A 23,776-nucleotide genomic window follows, 5' to 3' on the forward strand; every position below is an offset into this window, starting at 1 on the left:
ATAATATGTTTTTCTAAGCTTATTTATACATGCTTATTTAACCTTTAATTTACTATTTTTTAGTATTATCACAAAAAAAAATCAATTAACTATATAGTTTATTATTGGATAAATATCAAAATTATATATGAATTTTGATATAATGTATAATGTTATACATGAATTTTGGCTTTGTGTAATTTTATACATGGAATTTTAAATTGATTAAATTTTCATAAATTACTAACAATATTATAGAATTAACACCATTGATTAAATTTTAATAGCATTAATAATATTTATTAATAATAAAAAATTTAACAATACAAATCATAATGATGAAGAAAAATAGATATATAGAATGATAATTAGTTAAGGATAAATATTAAATCTATACATCAATTTTAGTTAAATGTATAATTTAATTCATATGTATAATTATATCAAATCAAAATTGTAATAAGACCAAAATTAATAGATAATTTTAATATTTATATGTAATTAATAACTAATTATGAATTATGCACATGAAAGTTGGCTTATAGGTATAATTAATAATTACAACAAATAAAAATTTATGTATGAAATTACAAATTAAATTAAAATTGAGTGGTAAATTTGATATTTATCTCTATTATAATATAATCAAATGGAAAGAATGGTATGGTCACTGACTCAGATCATAGCATAAGGTAAGTGAGAGTGAGAGCATCCAAAATCATTTCAACGGAGAAGAAACAATGAGACCAAACATAGTCTTATTTGGAGATTCAATTACGCAAGAATCCTTCAGATCAGGCGGCTGGGGTGCTTCTCTCGCTGATGCCTACTCTCGCAAGGTTCTTTTTTCATATTTTTCTTCAAGTATCACCCCTTTTCCTCCTTTTACTCTTCTCCTCTCTATATGTTCTGATTTGCAGGCTGATGTTGTACTTCGTGGCTATGGCGGATACAATACCAGATGGGCTTTATTTTTGTTGCATCATCTCTTCCCTCTTGTAAAGCTCTTCTTCACTTTTTCTGTGAATTTGCAAATGGCGTTGTTGATCTATTAAACTTTAGAATTTTAGATTGTGCTCTTGAACTTTGTTTGATCTCTATAGTAAATGAGAAAATTTTACTGCTAGGCTATAGTTTTAGGTCATTATGTTTATAGATCGAAGACAGATTAGACGGTATGCTCAGCTCAATGCTGTGTATTTAGGGATCAAACGGTTCAGTTTGTAACATATTCCCTGTAGTCTCCCACTTCAGAAGAATGTTTCTACTGTATTGTTGTGGTTGGTTGATCTCGTTTTGCTTCAGTGTTCGAGATACAATCATTTCGTTAATGATAGTTATTCAACATTTGAATATCTTCTTTTGCTTGTTTTGTTTTATCCTGGGAAACTCTACTGTTATATTTTGTTTCTCGTGGCCTTCCCTCATCGTTTTTACACAGGATATTATATGCTGATCCTAGATATATCTTTCTTGTCTCAGGGCTTAACTAAACCTCCAGTTGCTACCACGATTTTCTTTGGGGCTAATGATGCAGCTCTCGCAGGGGGAACCAGTGAAAGGCAGCATGTCCCTGTCGAAGAGTACAAGGAGAACCTTAGAAAAATCGTACGCCATTTGAAGGTTAATTTTTCCATTTCTTCACTATACTTTTTAAGCAACCAGCTTAGCAGGGCAGTCCACTATAGTCGTGTATTTCTTATAGCTTCAATTATTGCACAGGTTTTAATAACGGACATCCCGAATCTAGGATCCATTCTGCATTATTTTAACAAACATTTTTTCCATTCTGAGAATAAAACAGAAAATAAAGGAAGCGGCTAGTTAATCTGCATGGATAGTGATGATCTATAGCAATGTTGTTAAGGCATGAGCCTAGGCACTGCACTTTAGTGCCAAAACACAAAAGCTGCTTAGACCTTTTTGGGTGAGGCACATTGATTAGGTGCATGGCTATTGCAGCCAAGCATCTCCCTGTTTGGGTTGGGCTTGGCCAACTTTTACCAATCTTGAACATGTAAAAAGCTTTATTGGAGTTCCAAAGTTATATTTAAACTTGGTTAGTTTAATTCAACCGAGCTTTCAAACGAAGCTCAAGCTGCTAACAAGTTTGTAGAAAACCACAACAAAAATGGCATTGAGCTCACAAATGGTAAAGCTGTAGTCAATGAAATCACAAGTGGTAGAGCCACAGTGAGCAGACAAGATTTAGGCTCACTTTTTGTGAATCCAGCATGTAGGTTCCTGTTCCTGGGTATTTTCATCATCTTCGTACTTCTGATGGGAAAAGGTATTGGAATCTACCTCCTTTTCTTGTGTATGTACTTTTCACTTTATCATCATTGTCTCTCCACAGGAATGCTCTCCCACCATGCTTATCGTGCTTATAACTCCACCACCTATAGATGAAGAAGGGCGCATGGAATACGCACGGTACAGGACATTATTTTCCTTCACACATCTTTACACATAACTATAGGACTTTACCATCTTTTTTAATCTTTTTTGAGATTATGAAGGATCCTTTATGCATCTTTACACATTAACTGCAATGCTGTTATCATCCCTTCTTTTTTCTTTTACTTTGGTTGTCATGAACCTTATCTTGCATGTACTATTATTTGTCTTGTACTAGATTCTTGAACACTGCTTTTAACTTTCAAAGCTGTACGTCTGAAAATGAAACGTTGGGTATCCTTTGCCGTTGACAATCCAGTCATACCACATCTACCAAAATGCTTTTTTTTGCTTACCCAAGTCTCATTACATTACCGTTATGACATTGGCAGTATCACTGGCAACATAAAACTTAATTACATCACCATCGTTAAACAGGCAAGCATGTTAACTTCACTGATAACACTTGCATCAATTTTCTGCCATTTCCTCGAATAGGTGCTACCAAAAGTTTACAGCTTTGCAAAATCTTTGAAAGAGGAAAACGAGAATGTAGAACCCAAATAATGTTACATCCCTTCAGTTTTAAACATTCATGTGCCCTGAATATTCAGGAAGACAGACAAAACTGTGATAAGGACTTCTGTTATGATTATGAAACTGTTACTCCTAATTCTTAGTTCATCATAGCTCAGAAATAATTTTTAATTTGGTTTGACAGAGAAACTTATGGTGAGAAAGCACTGACATTGCCAGAACGAACAAATGAAACTACAGGAGTATATGCAAAGGGGTGCGTTGAACTAGCCAGAGAACTGGGTGTCCGATCCATCAATCTTTGGTCCAAGATGCAGGAAACAGATGGTTGGCAGAAAAAATATCTAAGGTTTGTGCCATTCTAATCTCCTACATTTTAGAATCTTGCTACTACCCCATATCTAAAAATACGATCCTTAGTGAAAGAACTGCATACACAAATAATGGTTCACTAAATCTAATTAGTTTCTTTTTGAGTTTCAACTTGACAAAACTGAATAAACTGTTGGGCTATGAAGCACACCAAACCCTCGAGAAAAATGTTGCCTGTTACGTTAACCATGAAACAAATGCATTTTGATATGTATTTCAGAGATGGGTTGCATTTGACAGCAGAAGGCAATGCAGTAGTGTTCGAGGAAGTTGTGAAGGTTTTCAAGGAAGCATGGCTTGACGCCTCCGAAATGCCGTATGATTTTCCTCACCACTCTGAAATTGACGGGAAGAACCCAGAGAAGGCTTTTCAGCAGAAATGCTTGTAGTTTCCTTCACTTTGTATGCTTCATTTATTAAAACCACATTATTCTAAGGGTTTTACATGTGTTCATGAAAAATAATTACAAATGTTACATTATTTTTGAAATCCAAGTCTTCAATATTTGTATTATGACTTGAAAACCAGTTGTTAGAATGTTAGTGCCTTCAAAGCTAACACATCTAAGCTTTTGTCTTCCGTTCTGTCATATGGTATTTAAACTTGTTCTTAGTTAGTAGGAATGACAATAATGTAAATTAAAGCAGGTAATGTAAGAGTTTAAGACGAATGGGATGCGTTAGTATTGAGTCCGAGTCTATGTCTGACCGTCATCAAGTATTTAATACAGCTATTAATTTGCATCTATTTTTTGTAATGAGAATTAACAATATGGCCTTAATTGCGTTTTTGGATGTTTTCAACTCCTAAATTAAATTCTAGTTCATTGTCTTTTGCTATACCTTGTCCAACAAAAAAAGTTTCACCTTTTACAAGCTTTCTACATGTTTTTGAGAAATTATTACAACATGCAAGGTTGTTTAAGAAATGAAAAGTGAAATTTGTAAATATATTTCTTTATTTCCACCTTCTTTCATCAGTTGGCAAATAGGATCCAAACTGGGGATTGTTCATCTACAAGTGTCTAGAGCAAATTTACCACCAAGATATGGGAACCATCTTTACTGCAAAGAAAGAAAATGTAAAAAGGTTACAAAAGAATATATTAAAAGGTCATTAATTGTTTTAGTATTAATTCAAGTCTCCCAACACTTTGCGTTACTGTTTACCTGATTTTTCCCTTTCGATGTGTTCTTTTTTGTAATAAAATTTTCATATTAGGGGCCAAAGGATATGAACCAGCCAGCCAATCAGCAACTGCCATTTACCCAATTGGAGCATATAGGGTTATAGTAAACCAAGGGCACTGTAATATACTGTGAAAGCAAATGTTGACCGTGGGATTAAGCCTTAACCAACGGCCAAGATCAAAGAACACAGTTAATGCCCTCCCTTATTTCTCACCTTATTAAGGAACTCAAAGCTGACAAGACATGGCCAAAAGGTACTTTACTTTGGTCCTGGTTTTGATTGCATCATCAATGGAGTTTGATCCAAAGCTTAGAGAAAACATGTCCCCTCAACACCAGCATCATCCTATGATGTTGTCTGAAAACAACATACTGAAACCACTCCAAACCACCACTCCATTATCATCATCATCATCAAAGGGTTATTATTTACAGGACTTCCACCACCTTGATGATGATGATGATGATCAGATCCAAGTCAATGTATCATCGTCGTCTTGGAACCCTGTTTTCGGTGTCAATGCTGCTTGTTATGATCCTTTCGATGCCTTCCCTTACGGTTGTTCCACCAACCGTGTTGATTTTTACGAGTGTAAGCCTTTTGCAGCAGATCATAACACTGGTAATTTAGGACATGGACATGTTATGGACAACTTCCAGAGTAGCGTGGGGTTGTTGAACCTTAGGAACACAATATCTAATGATGTTATTATGATGGGGTCGGATGTTGGTTACCTGCCCTCCTTTGAATTTCCAAACCTTGGGGATGAAGTGTCGTGTGTGACTGCTGAAAATGGTTATAGGGTATTGGTTGATTCAACCAGTTCTAGAATTAGGACAAACTGGAAAGGTCGTAAGAAGACAAATGGAGTGAAGGGACAATGGACAATGGAAGAAGACAGGTAATAAATGGGACATTTAATTAATATGTATTAGAATTGAATTGCTTTTTAATGTATGTTTTATTGGTATTGTTCTGCAAACAGGATGTTGATTCAGTTAGTAGAACAATATGGAGTGAGAAAATGGTCTCATATTGCACAAATGTTGCCTGGAAGAATAGGGAAGCAATGCAGAGAGAGATGGCACAACCATTTAAGGCCTGACATCAAGGTTCATTCACACCACTTTCTTATATTTCTTATTATTATACATGCATATATGTATGTGAGATGAGATTGTTAATTGCAGAAGGACACATGGAGTGAAGAGGAAGACAAGGTCCTAATACAGGCACACATAGAGATAGGAAACAAATGGGCAGAAATTGCAAAGAGGTTACCAGGAAGAACAGAAAACTCCATCAAAAACCACTGGAATGCAACCAAAAGAAGGCAATTTTCAAAGAGAAAATGTCGGTCCAAGTACCCAAGGGGCTCCATCTTGCAAGAATACATCAAAAGCTTGAACTTAGATTCCACCGCCGCCGCGGCCGCGAGATCACATGAAAAAGCTTCAGATGGTGCCGCTGTAAAGGTGGCGGATAATAAAAGTTCAAGCATTAAGCAGCCTCAAGGTTTAGAAATCGGCCCTAGCACTGATCGTTTAGTGCCAGAATATGAATATGATGAGGTTCATGAATTTTCATTCGATGAGAAACTGCTTCAAGAGAGCTGCAGCATTGAGTCGCTGCTTGATCAAATACCCAGTACTGCTGCCATGGCTGATGAAAAAAGCTTTCAAATGGAAGATATGGGAGCAGTCAAGAAGGAGATGGATTTGGTGGAGATGATCTCTGCTCACCCTAATATCTAATTACGCCTCTAAAAAACTTGGAATTATTCAAAGTGGAGGGTTTTGATTATGTTTTTTGGTTATATACGGCTTACTTAGAGATGTGAAGATACGTGGTATCGTGAAGAAATATATGCCATGCAAATTTTCAGAAAAATAGATTAAATAATAATTAATTATATATAGTAATTATCTATGAATAAAGGGACTTCTTTTTAAATTTGTTGGAAATGTTGTATGAGTGTAACAATGTAGATTGCATGCTCACCACCGTTGGAATATGCTTATGGAAGCATAAAAATTTTGGCTTTCAAAGAGTTTTTTAAATTTCTTACTATCAACTTTTAGTGCAAGAAATAAAGTGCGGTTCAATAAATGTTAATTAACTTTATTCTTCTCTTAAGGATTTGTCGATTTAATGGCAAGATTATTGTAAATATTATTTAAGTGGTAGGATGCATGAGTCATTGAGTCATCTTGTTATAATATATTTGTTTTTATATTATCCTTAAAAAAAATCCGAGGTGTAGAAATAATCAAAGTTAAGATTTATCATTTATGTCTCTTGAAGAACCGGAATTGGAGCATTGTTGCTGCAGGCGTTGGTTTTGTCGTTCAGTGGCAGCCGCCAGAGGAGGGTTGGCTTAAAATTAATACTGATGGGCGTGTGGTGGTAGCTGTCAACGTTCTTCGGTTGGAGGTGTGTGCCGGGGTCCTACTGGGGACTGGTTTTTTGGTTTTGCAATGACTATAGGGGCATCCTCGGTTTTTCGGACGGAGGCGAGGGCTTTATATGAAGGTTTCTGACTCTCTTGGGAGTGCGGCTATCGTCATGTCGAGCTGGAGAGCGATAACGGGAGTCCATTACTGCTGATTGTGCTGCGGATAGTAACCTTACGGAGTTGCGGCTTGTATCTCAACTCCTCCGTCGGTTAGGTTGCGTCATGTTCGTCGTACTTCTAACCGTGCTGCCGATCATATGGCTAAACTTGCAGGTGCTGTTGGCCAAATGCGGGCGTTTTGTTCAGCCGCCTAGTTCGATCTTGAATATTCTTGACCAGGATCTTTCTGGTTTATTTTCTGGTGCATGTTAGTTTTTATGCAACTAGTTGTCTACCCCGCAAAAAATTACGAATATGCAAAAACACATATTATAGGGGTAATGGACGACGACGTTGGGGCTGTTGATGGAATTTTGCCATCAAATATTATAACATCTCAAATTACAAATCAACATGTTATATTTTAAAATTTATATTATAAACTGAATATTGTTGCATTTGAATTAGTAAGTAATAAATTCATTTTTTTCAATATTATCATGCATCACCATATAATTTATAATTTCATATCATAAATACTTTGAATATATATACGGTCAATAAGCATATAGCATATTACAGATGGCTATAGTAGGTGGCAATTACTTTCGAGTGGAGAAGTATGATCACATTTTAGAAAGTTGCATGATTTTGAATATTTAATTAAAAGTTAAGTAAACAAATAATTGCATACAACTACAACAAAACATTCAAAAAATAATTTAAAGCATACAAATTACAATATTTATATTTATATTCATATACTCTTTTTAGATATTACAAATGTGTCTTTAAATTCTTACCATTCGATAATTTGTTAATAAAATGTGAATTAATTAAATAATCCATTAATCTTATTTAATTTCAAATTTTAATAAATTAAATATACTTTTAATATGAACCAGCTTATGTAAATGATAATGACGCTTTACTTCAAAATCAATTGACAATCTGAAATTTTTTTTTAAAAAAGAGAAGATATAAAATTATCCAAAGATGAAAATGGAATAAAATGGAGAAATAATACCCAAGATTAAGTTCTCTGCCTAAAATCAGTGGCGTAAAACATATGTAATAACTGGAATTTATCAGAAAAGCAAACAAATTAGGCTGCCTTTGCCTTTGGCTTAATGCGCTTCACCCTAGAATACAGGAAAACTCCAGCGAGAGCAATTCCAGTGCCTGCCAAAAATCATCACCAACAATAAGATGAATAAAATAAAACGCAACAATTTTAGATAGCAGATTATTGGAAAGCAAATTTACCAAGAGAATTGATCAGTGAGACAGGTGTCTTGAAGAAAATAACAGAGCTGACAATAACCACCACCCGCTTTACACAGTTGCCCACTGAATGAGTAACAGGGGACACCCTTTGCAGTATCATATATGAAACCTGCTCATTTCGTAGTTTTGGATCAATCTCTTTTAAGCCAAAGATTCAATATGATCAAACAGAAATTAAATTCCAAAAATCGAATCAGATAGATCAACAGAGTTCAATGAGAATATCAATGCTATGCAAAAAGTTTATCACAGTTGGGCATAAAATTTCAAATGTGTATTGGACAGTGAAACTTTGTTAGAATTTTCAATAAAAATGCCCTTTGTGTAATTCATTCTCAACACTTGCATCACCATGTGTGAGTTTGTGCATCGATTCTTAAGGAAGACGAGAAAAACCATTAATGGCAAAAATTCTCACCTGCTGATAGGCATGGAAGGAAAGAGCAGCAAGAAGAGATCTTACAACAACTTCTTTGACATTCAAACCCTATTAGACAAGATAGAATTGTTAGCCCATTGCAAGGAAATTAAGACAATGCAGCTATCAAAATTACTCACAGCTGATTGCATGTAGGCAGGGGTAAACTTTATGCCTTCCACAAAGATAGCCACAGGAGCTAGCAAGATAAAGGACATAATTGTTATTATTGAGAAGAGGGTAATGTTGTCTAGCGACTCCTGTCACATGATAATTGCTTGTTATGCGCTGATGTGAAAGTCAACTCTAAAATTAGATTATCAATGCAGAAAGACCACTTCGTAGTTAATCAACAAAGGAGACAGAATGTCCGCTCCAATAAATTTTAGCACCAAAGTGATCAAGAAAATAGAGGTCAAAAAGTAATATTACCTCTTTCTTAACCATGAGTTTTTTGCTAAGAACATTACGGGACTGGTTTGCCAAATTGGAAGCCATTGCACTCCAAAATCCAGGCCTTTAATGTAACAAAAGAAAGGGTTATATTACAATGATACAAAGTAGCCAATTCAAGTACTTTCAAGATATCTGTAACCAAATCAGAAATGGATTGCAAGTGAAAGAAAACCTTCTGCAATTAAATAGAGATAGTACATGCTAGCATGCACAATTCTTACCAATTGAAAGATGCCTCAGTAACAGATGCAAGTACAACTCCTCCAACAATTGGTAGAAGTGAACCAACTACCCAAACAGTTGGCAGCTGTAAAAGCAAAATTTAACACCCGAATAAAGGCAACTCAAAAAGGAAATTATAGATAAACTATAATTATGAAAATGTGAATGATAAAAAATAACTAAACAAGAAAAGAAAATCACCTCCCCTAAAAACATTGCAGAAAGCACAACTGAGAAGAATGGCTCCATAGCTTTAATGGTGTGAGTGAACGAAACAGCCACTTTTCCTAGACTCATATTCGTAAAGAGGTTGCCCAAGATATGCACCAAAGCAAGAGGCACAATTGCTACTAGCTGTGAATAAACAAATCAAAAAGTAGTATCAATCCACAAAAGGAACCAACAATTCCAAAAGAATCATTATTTGCACCAATTTTTTTTTCTTAATACCTGTTCACCACTAACTTTCGGCCTCTTATACAAGTTAAACGTCCACATTAGGGAAACAATTATCGTCCCAACTGCAAACTGAACTGCACTGATAGTTACAGGGTAATGGAAGACCTTAAGAACCTGTGAACAAAGAAACAGAATTCAATAACAGTTCATTTCTCTTAAATTATAATCTAAGATTCAATCGCACCGTAATTCTTTAAAAAGGAACAAAAAACTAGCATGCAACCCTAATTTCTAACATTATTAAGATAAATTAAAATCATATATTTTCCTCCAAAACAATTTAAACTATTTAATTCGTTAATTCTTCAAGATATTATTTGCTCTTTGCATCCGATTACACTTTTTCTTCTTATTGGTTTTGAACGCAAGATCCACACCGAAAACGAATCATTTTGATGTATTTCGCATGAACCGTTAAGTTTTAGTTCAATTTACTTTTCCGGTAAAAAACTAGTTTACACTTCAATTTCCTTTAAAGCTTTATTTAAAAACAAATAAAGTCACTGAAATATTGTCACGTTAGCTGATTTCGAAACGAATTCTACTAAAACAACAAAGAAAGTAAAATAAGATGGTAAATCTTAAGATCATATGAAAAACAAAAATGAAAAGAAGGAAATGAAACCTGTTTGTTGTAGATATTGAAGTAGATATTGAAGAGGTACCACAAACCAAACAACAATCCAAGCTCCAATATCTTGACCAGGCTTCCTGACTTCTCGCCTTCACCTGCACTCTCCGCCGCCGTGGCTCTAACTTCAAAGCGATCCGGTTTTGAATCGGAAGGAACTAAGTTCCAGGCCCTAAGCGGCAAGGACGAGGAGGAAGAGAGCCGCCACGATCTATTAGGCAAAGAAACGGAATGTTCATGCCGTTCAGGAGCGGCAAAAGAAGATGAAACGCGAATAGGTTGGAATCCAGCGCGGGAACAGAATTTTCGCGGCTTCAGAGATGGAATCGAACAGGGAGAAGACAAAGAATACGCTGCGCTTTGCATTGTTTATTTGATTTGGCGAAAGATCTGAATCGGAGACTTACAGAAGCAAAAAAAAAAAAAAAGGAGAGATAGAAAGGATCTAGAAAGGAAACGAGAAAGTGCTTTGAAGAATCCGCCGAGAAAAATAAAAAGAGGGAGTGTGTGGAGTAGGTGGGAACAGTGGGTGCTACTGCTATAGGAGAGTTCCCTCAGCCCTCGCAAACGCAGTCTTTCCTATTTATTACTAACTGGATTTTTTTTAATCAAATTACTCATTAGTATTTTTTATATATAAAAAGGGGATAAATTTAATTTTCACCCTTCAACTTGACAATATTTTGGTTTCTAGACTTGAAAAATATAAAAATTTGATGATATGATTCTTTAAAATTGTATCACAACATAATTTGAAATTTTATATAAATTTTTAGATGATAATATGATAAAATGTTAGAAGGTCGTCATATTAAGTGTTTTAATAACTAGATCGATGATTGAACAGGTTAGACCACCTATTCCCAATTTAACTAGTTCATTTAATTCGACCACTAGACCAACGATAATTAAAATTTTATAAAATCTAAAATAATTTTTTTTAAAATAGACAATATTATTGAACAAGATCGACTAGTTAAATTGACTATTTTTGTCTCAAATTTCAAATTTTATCAATTTCAAGCAGTTTCTTAATCAATTATTCGGCACACTATATTGATCAGTTCTTGCTCTATCTAATCTACTCTTGTTCCAATAACACTAGCCATATCATTAAATATTGATGTAATCCAAGTTCAAGTAGGTGTGAGGTTTGATTGAATCGGTAAAAAAATTCAATTTAGTTAAGTTAAAGAGTCTTATTTTATTATCCTAACTTAATTTAATTTTTTCAAATAGACAGTGAAATTGTTCAAATCAAATTAAGAAAAAATTAAACATGTCAAAATAAAATATAAGATACTTTTTAATATGATAAACTTGAATTGTAATGTACATGTTTATGTCCTTAAATTTATTATTTTGTTTTTTTAAATTTTAAATATTTTTTAGAATTTTTAAGTTTTTAAAATATATATAATGTTTAAAAATATGAATTTTATATTTTTTATAAATATTTTGAATTTTTAAAATTATTTCAAATTTTAAAAATCATGTTGAATTTTTTTGAAAGAGAATAATTTACTCATTTTGGAAATTGGCAAGGACCAAAGGGACATTTACACTAATATGTTATTTGATTTATTCGAATAGTAAAGTTCAACTCAAAAATTGAATAACTTGATTTGATTCACTTGAAATTCAAAAAAATAAAATTTTCGAGTCGAATTTAATTTTACTCACTTCTAAATTAACTAAAATAAATCTAGTATCACATTCAAAGACTAAATAAAAATAAAAAAAATACAGCTACCAAAGTGGACTTAAATAACAAGTTAGAAATTATATTATCCTTTATATAAAAATCATCATATAAGGAAAAATACAAAAGCTAATGGATTTCGAGTGTCAATGTTTTAATGTATGGCTAAAATTTTGTTACTTTTTTGTTCCATTGGCTATAGGAAATAAGGGCGGAAGATAGTTATTTTATTAAAAGTAATAGGGAGGTTTTACAAAAGATAATAAAAGTAAAAGGAATGTTTTACAAAAGAGAGAGTGTTTACAAAGAGAGAATACTGAAAATAAAAGAAAATATTTCTAAGCTATTTTTCGATGCCTTGTTTAGGCTTCTTACATTGCTATTTATTGTAGAATTTCAAAGCTCTATTTAATTTTTCTTCAATCCCGAACAGTATTTCTGACAATGATGAATTTATTGTTACTTTCACGTATATTGTCAGTTGTCTCATCATATCTTTGTCCGTACATGGATGCCTTGATTTTCAATTTACTGCCAATCTTGAAAATCTTCTTGAAAGTCTTCTTAAGTCTCCACGTGGTTATTATTTTGTTTTTATCCTTCTTGGATATTGTCAAGGTTCCACATTTCTATTTCGTCCAAGTGTAGAGATTCTGGTGATAGTCTTGGTGAATTCCAAGTCTCCCACGTGTTCTTGATTTCCCCGATTATTTCTGAAGGAAAATCGTCTATTTTCATATCTGCTATTTTCTTTTTCCATCAGTGGATAATTTGTATGTTTGTTGATGAAGTACATGTTGAGCTGTTGACATTAAATCAATTCCGGCTTGGATTTGAAAGTATTTTGGATTATTGTAACACCTTGTCAATGGTTTTTGTCAAGTGTTTTTTATCTTCTTTGATTGCTGATAAATAAGGACTATCAATCATTCTTTGAATAATCCAAATTTAATATGGTTGATAAAATCGCTCTTTTTCAGCAATGCCAATAAGACTACTTATTTGGATATAAAAATAGTAATAAAAATCATCTTGATGTACCAAAAGTGATAATATAGCTTTTATAATAGTAGGAAAATTTTTTAATAAGTGAAAAGAAAAGTTTTGTACTACAATTTCTCTAACAAAACCCCATTCAATACTGTTTATATCAAATGGTTAATGATCTAGTCTGAATTTTATAGTAGGAATTTATTCTCCTATTTCATTTAGAAAAACATATGTTTGTAAAAAGTATTGAAAAAGACTTTTTAAATTGAGCTTGCTGGTTGCAGATAGTTCTATTGATTTTTAAAAATTTCTCTGGTAATATTTTCTTAACTTTATTATATAAACATATTCTAAACATTCTATTCATAATAGGACTATTTGTTCCTTTATGAATAAAATATTGGAATATTTCAATAAGATTATTTATCTCATTGATATTTATATACTCTATTTGAGTTCTTCCCAATCTCTGTATAAAATAGCTTTTAATAATAAATCATGTTTTTCGTTTTCTTTAGTTGTTTTTTCAATTAAAAATTGCGAAAACTTTGTAAGAGCTCGTCTAAAGTTTGCTCTTTGTTCTAAAATATGAGTTTTCCATACTTCATTGATGAATTTATAAATTTTACTTGGTAATTCTGGATTATAAAAATATTTTATCTCTGGAATTTGTTGTTGTTTCAACAAATTTTCTGCTCCTTTTATTACTTTAGAATAACTAGTTTGAAATGCTAAATTCGGATCCTGAGACCAAGGAGATTGACTTATTGTTCTTGGATGGTATTGGCTTACCATTCTTGATGCATATGATGAAGGAGATCCAGTTGGTTGTCTTACCATTGGATAAGGAACATAACATCCATGATTAGGATAGTATGATGTTAATATAGGAGTAAATCCTTGATTAGGATTTATTTGCTTTCATTTGTTGGGTTTTTTATGGACTGTAGTCCATTCCCCGACTTGTTTTAGAGGTTTTTTACCTCTATCCATAAGGCCTGCTAAGATAATCAGCAATAATGTTATCAGTGCCTTTTACATATAAAACTACATAATTTATTGTACCATCTAATTCTTCTAGGTACATTTTCTAAACTATTATTAGTAAGAAAATGTTTAACTGCCTGATTATCAGTTTTGATAATAAAATTTTCAGATACTAGATGTATAAGAAAGGTTTTTATTGCTTTTTTAATAGCTAATAATTCTTTTTCATATATAGCATAATTAACTTCATTTGGTTTAAATTTTCCGGAACTATATCCACATATTAGTTCTTCATTTTTTGTTATTTTAGCCTTTAAAATAAATCCCCAATAATTTTGTGATGCATCTGTTTCTAAAATTAATCTATCACCTTGTTTTGGTAAATAAACTTTTGGGGTATAATTTATTTATGATTTTACATTCTTAATAATTTCCAAGTCTCTTTTAGACCACTAAAAGTTTTATCATTTTTAATTTTTCATATAAGTCACCTATTTTTAAGATAAGTTAGGAAATAAGTTTCTTCCATAATTAACTATTTCTAAAAATTGTTGAAGTTGTTTTTGATCTTCTTCGAAAATTCTTTTATTTTTACTATAATATGATCTTGTAGTTTAAGACCATCAACAAATAAATTTAATCCTAAAAATTCTATTTTTGTTTTTCTAATTCTATTTTCTTAGGACTCAAAATGATTCTATGTTTTATGAATTATTGAGAGATAATATTTAAATGTTTTCTATGTTTTTCCGAGTTTCAAAATATTAAAATATCATGTATATAAACTACACAAAATTTTTATATTTATTAAATATAGAATCCATCTATCTTTGGAAGATTTGAGGTGCATTATATAACCCAAATAACATTACTCTCCATTGATAATGACCATTCGGTGCACTAAAGGCTGTTAGTGGTTTAGATTCATCAGTTAGCATTATTTGTCAAAATATTGATTTACAATCAAATTTACTAAAATATTTTGCTTATTTAGCTTGATTAATCAAAACATCTTTTCTTGGTATAAAGTGTCCATCAAAAATAGTATTTTGGTTTAGTCTTTTATAGTTAATTACCATCCTAGCTTTTTCTTTTTTATTTCCGCATGGTTTCTTACCATAAATGTTGGACTTGAGTGTGGACTATTAGTTTTTTCTATTAATCATTTTTTTCAATAATTCCTTGATTTGTATATCAAATTCATCCATATCTTGTTTAGTATAGATCATGGGTTTAATTCTAATAATTTTATTAGGATTTTTAATTTTATTTCACAATATCTTGGACTATTTTCCCATAATTTTAATGGTTCTTCACTAAAATTATTTTCTAGATTTAGTAAAGTTAAAAATGAAAATATAGAATTTTGTAGAAACCAATACTTTCATAAATTACCCCACCATAGGACTGAAATATGTATAAAGAAATATGTGTCCTATTTAGATAAACATAGTAAAGAAGTAGGCATAACAAAAGAAAATATAGATTCTATGGGAAATAGGATTAATTTTGCAAAAGAAATAATAACTTTATATTGTTTACAGACTAAAATTGCTAAACAAATAAAAATAAATTAAGTTATAGTCATTTGTACAAAAATTATAGAAAATGAATAGGAATTTGGATGTAAAACAATACGTCCTAATATTTTCTAAGAAATAATATTTTAAAATAGATAATATCCATTTATTGTAATAAAACTATTATTATTATTTTCTATTTTTAAAAATAAAACTATTATTATTAATATATAACCTCTATATATTATAATAAATTATATAATAAAGTCAATAATATAGAAGAATTGATATTATAATATTCATTGTAAGTTCTTATCTTTAATTTACAATCCAATTAATTTCGTGATTATTTATCTAAAACTCATATATCATTATTTTATCTTACTTTTGCTGTTAAAGTCTTTATAATAGATGTCAGCCTTTTGAGTGTTAAGACATAATAATATAACAGACGGTTTTAGGTACCAAAGATAAATAACATGGAAGAAATAGATTGTTTATATAAAGATAAAATTTGCAATCATATTATGCATATAGATTCTAAACAAGAAAATATATATTTACGAAACGTAAGACAAATATATTTATTTATGAGTGAAATTTAGTATTAACAATCATATGATTTTGTTGGTATTTGTAAGTATAGCATTGTACTTTATAATTTCAAGAAGACCAATCTCTTGGAGGTACCGTTGGATTCGCTTAGGGACCATCTTACCTACGTCCTTTTGTTCATAAATTAAAGACCCACTTACTTGGTTTTTAGGTAAATATCTCCGGCTGGAGAGGTCATCTTGGACTACAAAAATATTCCCTTCCCAAAAAGTTTGAGGCCGTATGTTGTCGAGCATGCTTGTTGTCATTTTATCTTAATAATTAGAATAAAGTAATATAGATCACTATTTAAATATGAGTTTAAATTATATTTTATTTTTATTTAAAAATAAGTAAATTTATATTTATATGTTAAATTAAAAAAATTGATATTTTTATTAATTTTATTTATTTCTATTGTTAAAAATTTTGTGGCTAATAAAATAATCAAACAATTAAACTAATATATCATTGTACCTCATTCGATGTATAAGGTCAATTTTAAAAGTAAAAATAGATGATTTTTATTAAAATGATAAATTTATTCTTTGATTTAACATATAATAGCTAATTTATTTTTCCAATAATAGAAGAAGCAAAATGTAATCAATTCTCACTATAAAATCCTCTATGCTATTTTAGCTTCATAATTATCATGTGTAATTTTTCACTAAATTTATTTTGAGTTTAAGTTTATTATATATGGATATCATTTGAATATAATTTGAATTTCAATCTAATTGTGTTTTGTATTGTTTTTATTATTATAAATATTTTTATATATGATTTGTAATTGTATCTACAATTATATTTTTAAAATTATTATTTCTCCTAATTAAACTTGATGTCAGGATTAATTAAACATCCATTTACTCATTAAAATAATAAAAATATATTTTAAAAGATATAATAACTTTTTACCTTTCAAATTTTTAAAAAAATTATTTTAGCCTCTATTTAATTTTTCAATATTTTAGTCTTTAAATTTGCGCTTTTGTCAATTTCAAAGTGAATGAGAAAATCAACATTTTTAATTTTGCTAATGTTGTATACACATGGATTATCACGTAAATAACATGTCAAGATTTAATTAAGTTCTAAATTTAAAATAAACAAATATATAAATTGTTTTTAAAATTTTAAAAATTAACTAAATGCTTGTGTGTCATCAACGTGGAAATTCATGTCTTTCATGTCAGCAAAGTTAACAAAAGTTAACTTTTTATCTATTTTAGGTTGATTTAACAAAATATAAATTTAAGGGTTAAAAGAGATAAAAAAATTAAATAGGAAGCTAAAATGACATTTTATAAAATTGAAAGGCTAAAAAGTAATTATACCAAAAACACACACTTGTTACAGATTAGATAGTATACAATTTAAATGTACTTAAATTTGTTTATCGTTTTTAATCTTTATAAATAACCAGTCATATTCTTTTCAACATTTCACACTATTGCTACAATAAAATAGCGTCGATTCTGGTTTATATGAATTAAATATATGAGAAGGATATATTAACACAAATATGAAATTTTAATCATTTTACATTCTTTCATGATTTTTTTCATAATTAATAATTCAATCATTAATATAACTATATTTGATGTGCATGTAAATTTTCAAAATATTTTGAAGAAATAAATATTTGTAATTTTAAAATATATATTTAAAATACTTGTTTTGATTTTATTATATAGACAGTAGGTACAAAGTCCGCACAAATATATTGTTATAATTATTATTTGATAATTTAAGATATATTAAAAAACATTTTATTTTGAAGAAAGAGATCAACAAAATAATTTCAGCAACAACCTTAAAGGGTTGGATGCAAAAGGGTAGGTGTTCTCCCTCTATATATCCACATATACATAAGTTACGCTTAAAGTATTATAGAAACACTTGAATTAGAAGTTAAATTGCATTTTGTTTATTTATTCAAAAAATAGATAATTTAGTCTTTACTTTCTATATATTAGATCAAAAAAATTGGTCGATATACATCATGGATAATATTTGATTATTCAGTCAACTATACCAATCTTTAACAGTAGGAATGGGTAAAAATTTTAACACAAAAACTAATTTACTCTTTGATCTAACATATAAAGATTAATTTTTTCATTTATGAGTAAATGAAGCAAAATATAATTTAATTCCTAATACAACAATTCTCATAATAATTTTACCATAAAGGTAGGTAGTGGAAAAAAAATGAAATGATAATAATCATATAAACTGAAAAGACCAAAATAAAAAGGAGTGGGTAAAACGAGAAGGTAGGGTTGAGTTTTGACACATTGAGACTTTGTTTAGGTAGGTAGAAATAGGAGGAAATAAAATGGACCTCGAGAGTTTGTCCATAACTTAAGGAAATAGGATCTAAGATCTTTGCTTAGATTACAAAATAATACTTTAGATTTCTTTACCTAATTTGGAGAAACGTATATTTATTTTTTATCATGTAAGACAATTTTAGCTTTGTGATATATTTCATTATTTTAACCTGTTTGTTTATATATTTTAGTGTTTTGATTATTTTATTTAAGTGTGACTCATACAATATGTTATTAGATCACATTTATTGATATATTTTCACACAAAAATTGTAACGCCCCTTACCCGAGACCGTTGCCGGAGTCGAGCACAAGGCACTACTAAACTTATTTGAGCACTTAACCAAATTTAGATAATTTATATAATACTTTTCAGACAAGCTGTCCAACTGTGTCATAGTTGCTAAATAATTCATATCTCGAGTTATAAAACTCGAAATCCAAATCCGTAAATTTTCTCTGAATTTATACTCATATATCTACTTACCAATTTTTTTCTAGAATTTTTGGTCAAGCCAATTAGTACAGTTTATTATTTAAAATCTCCCCTGTTTCAGGGTTTGACTACTCTGACCTTTGTGTATTACGAATCAGATATCTCTCTGTACAGAGCTTCAATGACTATGCAGTTTGTCTCTAATAAAACTAGACTCAATAAGGAATTGTACATATAAAGTATGACTTCTAATTATCTTTGTAAAATTTATGGTGAATTTCCAAAGTCGGAATAGGGGATCCAGAAATCGCTCTAGCCCTGTTTCACAAAAATTTAAACATCTCATAAAATATAGCTCATATACCTGTTTTGCTTCTTCCATATGAAAATAGACTCATCAAGATTCGATTCCATAATTTATTCATTATTTAATTCCATTTCTACTATTTTTAGTGATTTTTCAAAGTCAAACTACTGCTACTTACCGAAAACTGTTTTAGTACAAATATTGTTAACTAGTTTATAACATCTTTACTTCAATTCATTCAAACTCTATACATGCCATATAAATCTTTAAACATAAAACAAAAACTACCGAATTGATCTGAATAGTGTGCCCTGTTGTGTTGATCCGATCTACCCACTTCACTTCAAGTCAATCTACATAAAATATTAAACACACACAAGTAAGCTTATTGAAGCTTAGTAAGCTCATAGGCATATAAACACAAATCATATCAAATATCGTACACAATCATATATCTATTAGTTTAACTATTTCATCCTCCAAATCACAATTTCATTAATAACTCATTGGAATAATTTCCATATGGCAACTCACAATTTAACTCCCTTAGGCCCATTTCTCATTTACTTCATTGTCAAATTAGGGAACAATATGGGAATTGAGTGCTTCATTATCACATTGCCATAGTAAACCATGGACTTTCACATTGATACGCATCACACACCGAAGCCATAGCCTTGCCATGGTCTTACACGGTTCACATATCATACCGAAGCCATATCCCAGACATGGTCTTATACGAAACCACATTATCACATTATACCGATGCCATAGCCCAGCTATGGTCTTATACGGAGTCACATTATCACATTGCACCGATGTCATAGCCCAGCTATGGTCTTAAACGGGCACACTTGTCACATATGTTTCGTCAACTCATCAGGGTCACAAAATAGAAGCACTCAAATCCATTGTTCCTACTAATTTGTACTTTTAGTTACACATTATTCATTAGTTAATGCAAATTGATAGTATTCATCAACAATAAAATACTTTAACAATCATAATATTTTCATATCGAAACATTGAACTTTGCCATATGAACTTACCTGGACTAATTTGTAAAAGTCGTAGAAATTCAGGGACTATTCTTGAATTTTCTCCATTCCACGATTCAGTTCGTTTTCTTGATCTATAATTATAAAATCATTCCTTCATTAGCATCCATTTCAATTCTATTTCACTACACAATTTATGCTGTTCAAATTTTGAAATTGCACTTTTACCCCAAAATTTACAATTTTCACAATTTAGTCCCTTCTCAATTCACCCATCAATTGAACTAATTTTTCTCAATTAACACTTTATTTTATCATTATAAACTATTTCAAAACCTTTTATATTCTTAATTTCAACAGAAACCTTCAATTCACAACTTTTTCACAATTAGGTCCTAAATATCATTTCCTATCAAAATCACTTAATAAAACCACCTTAATATAAAATTAGAACTTAAATTTCATAATAATTCATCATAAAACTCCCTTATCCATCCAGGGTAACTTCCAATTTCACCCATAAAATCAAAACTAATGAATTCTACAAGTGGACCTAATTGTAAAAGTCATAAAAACATAAAATTATCAAGAAAAGTAAGAATTAAACTCACATGATGTAAAATATGAAAACCAGCTTTCTCCAGACCTTCTATGGCTTTTTAGCTGAGAAAATATGAAGAAATGTCTAGATTTTTCAATTACATCATTATTTAACTATTAACTTTTATGCTATTTCCAATTTTGCCCTTGTTCACATTGTTTTCTTGCTTATTTCATACCCAAACCGTCCAGCCATTAACCTTTGGGTCTAATTGCTCTTTAAATCCATCTTTTAAATACTTAAGCTATTTACTCACAATTTAACAAATTTTGCACTATTTTCAATTTAGTCCTTTTTAATTAATTAGCCATCCAAACGTTAAAATTTTCTAACGAAACTTTAATACTAACTCAATGACACTCCATAAATATTTATAAAATATTTATAGCTCGATTTTCAACTTTGAGGTCTCGATACCTCATTTTTGACCCGCTTGACCTAATAAATTCTTTTAATTCACTAATTTCACCATTTCACAAATTCTTCTAAATTCTTACTTGACTCATAAATATTAAATTACTATCTTGTTCAATCTTATTTGTCGAATTTAGTGATCTCAAATCACCATTTCCGACACCATCTTGAAAATTAGGTAGTTACAACTCTCCCCTTTAAAAATTTCGTCCTCGAAATTTGTTACCGAAAAATGATTTGGATATTGTGATCTCATTGACTCCTCTGTTTCCCAGGTTGCCTCCTCCAATCCATGTCGATGCCATAACACTTTTACTAACGGTTTTCGTTTATTCCGTAGTTCTTTAACTTCCCGAGCTAATACTTTCTTTGGTTCCTCCGAATAAGTCATATCGATTGTAGCTCTATCTCGGTATGAGGAATCACATGTGAAGGGTCTGATCTATATCGTCTCAACATAGATACATGAAATACATTATGGATCTTCTCAAGTTCGGAGGCAAGGCCAATCTATAAGCTACCGGACCGATCCTCTCAATGATTTCAGATGGTCCGATAAATCGTGGACTAAGCTTTCCTTTTCTACTAAACCGTAAAACTTTCTTCCACGGAGAAACTTTCAAGAACACACGATCACCCACATTGAACTCTATATCTCTTCTTTTCAAATGCATACGACTTTTGACGATCTAAGCGACTTTCAAACTTTCTCGAATAATCTGAACTTTCTCTTTAGTTTCGAATTAAATCCACTCGACTAATTTCGATTCACTTAATTCGACCAATACAACGGGTTCTGCACTTCCTTCCATACTGAGCTTCAAGCGGTGCCATTTTGATACTAGCTTGATAACTGTTATTATAAGCAAATTCACTAAAGGTAAGTACCTTTCCCACCGCCATCGAACTCGAGTATACAACACCTTAACATATCTTCCAAAATCAATCACTCGCTCGATTGTCCATCATTCGAGGGTGAAAAGTCGTACTAAATTTTAACTTAGTACCTAAAGCTTCCTGTAGTTTATTCCAAAATCTCAAGTAAACCTCGGATCTCAATCAAAATAATTGATGTCGGCACCCATGTAATCTCACAATTTCGACACATATAATTCCGCTAACTTATCAAGTGAAAAATCATTACGACCGGAATAAAATGCGCCGATTTAGTTAATCATCTACTATCACCCAAATCGAATCTTTTTTCTTGAGTCACGGCAATCCAGATACAAAATCCATCGTCACATGTTCCCACTTCCATTCGGAATCATTACGGGTTGTAACAAACCAGAGGCACTTGATGTTCACTTTTACATTGATGATTAAACATTTTGCCACAAATTCACAAATTTCCCGTTTCATACCGAGCCACCAATACATTTTTTCAAATCAAAATACATCTTCGTACTACCGGATGAATCGAGTACATACTACTATGAGCCTCGATAAGATATCCTTCTTCAATTCTAGATTATTTGGGACACAAATTCTATTACGATGGTATAACATACCACTATTATCAATAGAGTAATCTAAGTTCAAATTATCCCGAACCATTTGTCGTTTCAACACCAACTTCGGATCTTCATATTGCAATTCCGAATTCGTTGAAAGAATCTGGTTTTGTCTTTAATTCAACTAATATAGAACCATTTTCATTAATGACAAATGAGCATTTAACGCTCAAGAGCAAATAATGATGATTTCCGACTAAGTGCATCCGCCACTACATTTGCCTTACCGGATGATAATCAATGATAAGATCGTAATCTTTCAACAGCTCTAACCATCGCCTCTGTCTCAAATTCACTCTTTCTGCGACATTAAATATTTCAAACTTTTATGGTCGTATACACATAACATTTCTCTCCATATAGGTAGTGTCTCCAAATTTTTAAAGCAAATACTATGGCACTAACTCAAGATCATGTGTAGGGTAGTTCCTCTCATGTGGTTTCAACTGTCGAGAAGCATATGCTACAACTTTTCTCGATCGCATCAATACACAACCTAAACCATTCAGAGACGCATCACTATATAATACATATGGCACACGATTCAGTTGAGTTAACACCGAGCCTCTGTCAACATTTTCTTTAATTGATCAAAACTTTGTTGGCACTCATCGACCATACAAACTCAACATTCTTCGTAATAATTTAGTTTTCGGTGAAGCAATCAGTGAAAAATCTTTCACAAATCGACGATAGTAACCAGCTAATCCAAGGAAACTTCGCACTTCCGTAACATTCTTTGGAGTTTTCCAATTAATCACCGCTGACACCTTACTCGGATCTACCCGTATACCATCAACTGACACAATGTGACCCAAGAATCCCACTTCATGAAGCCAAAATTCACATTTACTAAATTTTGCATATAAC

General features: G+C 31.2%; 3 protein-coding genes and 1 long non-coding RNA gene across 5 annotated transcripts; 2 read left to right on the forward strand and 2 right to left on the reverse strand.

The window, feature by feature from the left end:
- The first annotated feature begins 607 nt into the window (after positions 1-607).
- LOC108476851 (GDSL esterase/lipase At5g62930) lies at positions 608-3,956 on the forward strand. Of its 2 annotated transcripts, XM_017779209.2 has the most exons (6): positions 608-818; positions 900-977; positions 1,462-1,602; positions 2,336-2,412; positions 3,098-3,262; positions 3,506-3,956. In XM_017779209.2, the coding sequence occupies exons 1-6, from the start codon at positions 720-722 to the stop codon at positions 3,672-3,674; spliced, it is 729 nt and encodes a 242-aa protein (XP_017634698.1). In that variant the 5' UTR covers positions 608-719; the 3' UTR covers positions 3,675-3,956. The 2 variants fall into 2 exon arrangements, with proteins under 2 accessions (XP_017634698.1, XP_017634700.1); XM_017779211.2 differs by lacking the exon at positions 900-977.
- A 748-nt stretch (positions 3,957-4,704) lies between these two features.
- Positions 4,705-6,424, forward strand: LOC128285738 (transcription factor MYB98-like). Its single transcript, XM_053023638.1, has 3 exons — positions 4,705-5,378; positions 5,463-5,589; positions 5,668-6,424. The coding sequence occupies exons 1-3, from the start codon at positions 4,720-4,722 to the stop codon at positions 6,229-6,231; spliced, it is 1,350 nt and encodes a 449-aa protein (XP_052879598.1). The 5' UTR covers positions 4,705-4,719; the 3' UTR covers positions 6,232-6,424.
- Positions 6,425-7,937: 1,513 nt separating this feature from the next.
- Positions 7,938-11,108, reverse strand: LOC108476685 (triose phosphate/phosphate translocator, non-green plastid, chloroplastic-like). Its single transcript, XM_017778955.2, has 9 exons — positions 10,499-11,108; positions 9,865-9,987; positions 9,616-9,768; positions 9,414-9,499; positions 9,169-9,253; positions 8,877-8,996; positions 8,737-8,805; positions 8,298-8,427; positions 7,938-8,213 (listed from the first exon to the last, which is right to left on the reverse strand). Exons 1-9 carry the CDS (start codon positions 10,868-10,870, stop codon positions 8,137-8,139), a joined length of 1,215 nt encoding a protein of 404 aa, XP_017634444.1. The 5' UTR covers positions 10,871-11,108; the 3' UTR covers positions 7,938-8,136.
- Positions 11,109-19,471: 8,363 nt separating this feature from the next.
- LOC128285262 (uncharacterized) lies at positions 19,472-20,520 on the reverse strand. The gene is made up of 2 exons (XR_008275724.1): positions 20,429-20,520; positions 19,472-19,732 (listed from the first exon to the last, which is right to left on the reverse strand). It is a non-coding gene; the product is annotated as an uncharacterized LOC128285262 (long non-coding RNA).
- Positions 20,521-23,776: the final 3,256 nt, after the last annotated feature.

This window comes from Gossypium arboreum, chromosome 12 (assembly GCF_025698485.1).
Source record: "Gossypium arboreum isolate Shixiya-1 chromosome 12, ASM2569848v2, whole genome shotgun sequence".
Taxonomy (NCBI): domain Eukaryota; kingdom Viridiplantae; phylum Streptophyta; class Magnoliopsida; order Malvales; family Malvaceae; genus Gossypium; species Gossypium arboreum.

Excerpts from the sequence above, each read along its gene's own strand:
- LOC108476851 (XM_017779209.2), top strand. The coding sequence starts at position 720 with ATGAGACCAAACATAGTCTTATTTGGAGATTCAATTACGCAAGAATCC. Across the intron at positions 819-899 it reads CTGATGCCTACTCTCGCAAG|GCTGATGTTGTACTTCGTGG; the intron begins GTTCTTTTTTCA and ends TCTGATTTGCAG. Across the intron at positions 2,413-3,097 it reads GGGCGCATGGAATACGCACG|AGAAACTTATGGTGAGAAAG; the intron begins GTACAGGACATT and ends TTGGTTTGACAG.
- LOC128285738 (XM_053023638.1), top strand. The coding sequence starts at position 4,720 with ATGGCCAAAAGGTACTTTACTTTGGTCCTGGTTTTGATTGCATCATCA. Across the intron at positions 5,379-5,462 it reads TGGACAATGGAAGAAGACAG|GATGTTGATTCAGTTAGTAG; the intron begins GTAATAAATGGG and ends TTCTGCAAACAG. Across the intron at positions 5,590-5,667 it reads ATTTAAGGCCTGACATCAAG|AAGGACACATGGAGTGAAGA; the intron begins GTTCATTCACAC and ends TGTTAATTGCAG.
- LOC108476685 (XM_017778955.2), bottom strand. The coding sequence starts at position 10,870 with ATGCAAAGCGCAGCGTATTCTTTGTCTTCTCCCTGTTCGATTCCATCT. Across the intron at positions 9,500-9,615 it reads CTGCAATGTTTTTAGGGGAG|CTGCCAACTGTTTGGGTAGT; the intron begins GTGATTTTCTTT and ends TTGCTTTTACAG. Across the intron at positions 8,997-9,168 it reads AACTCATGGTTAAGAAAGAG|GAGTCGCTAGACAACATTAC; the intron begins GTAATATTACTT and ends ATCATGTGACAG.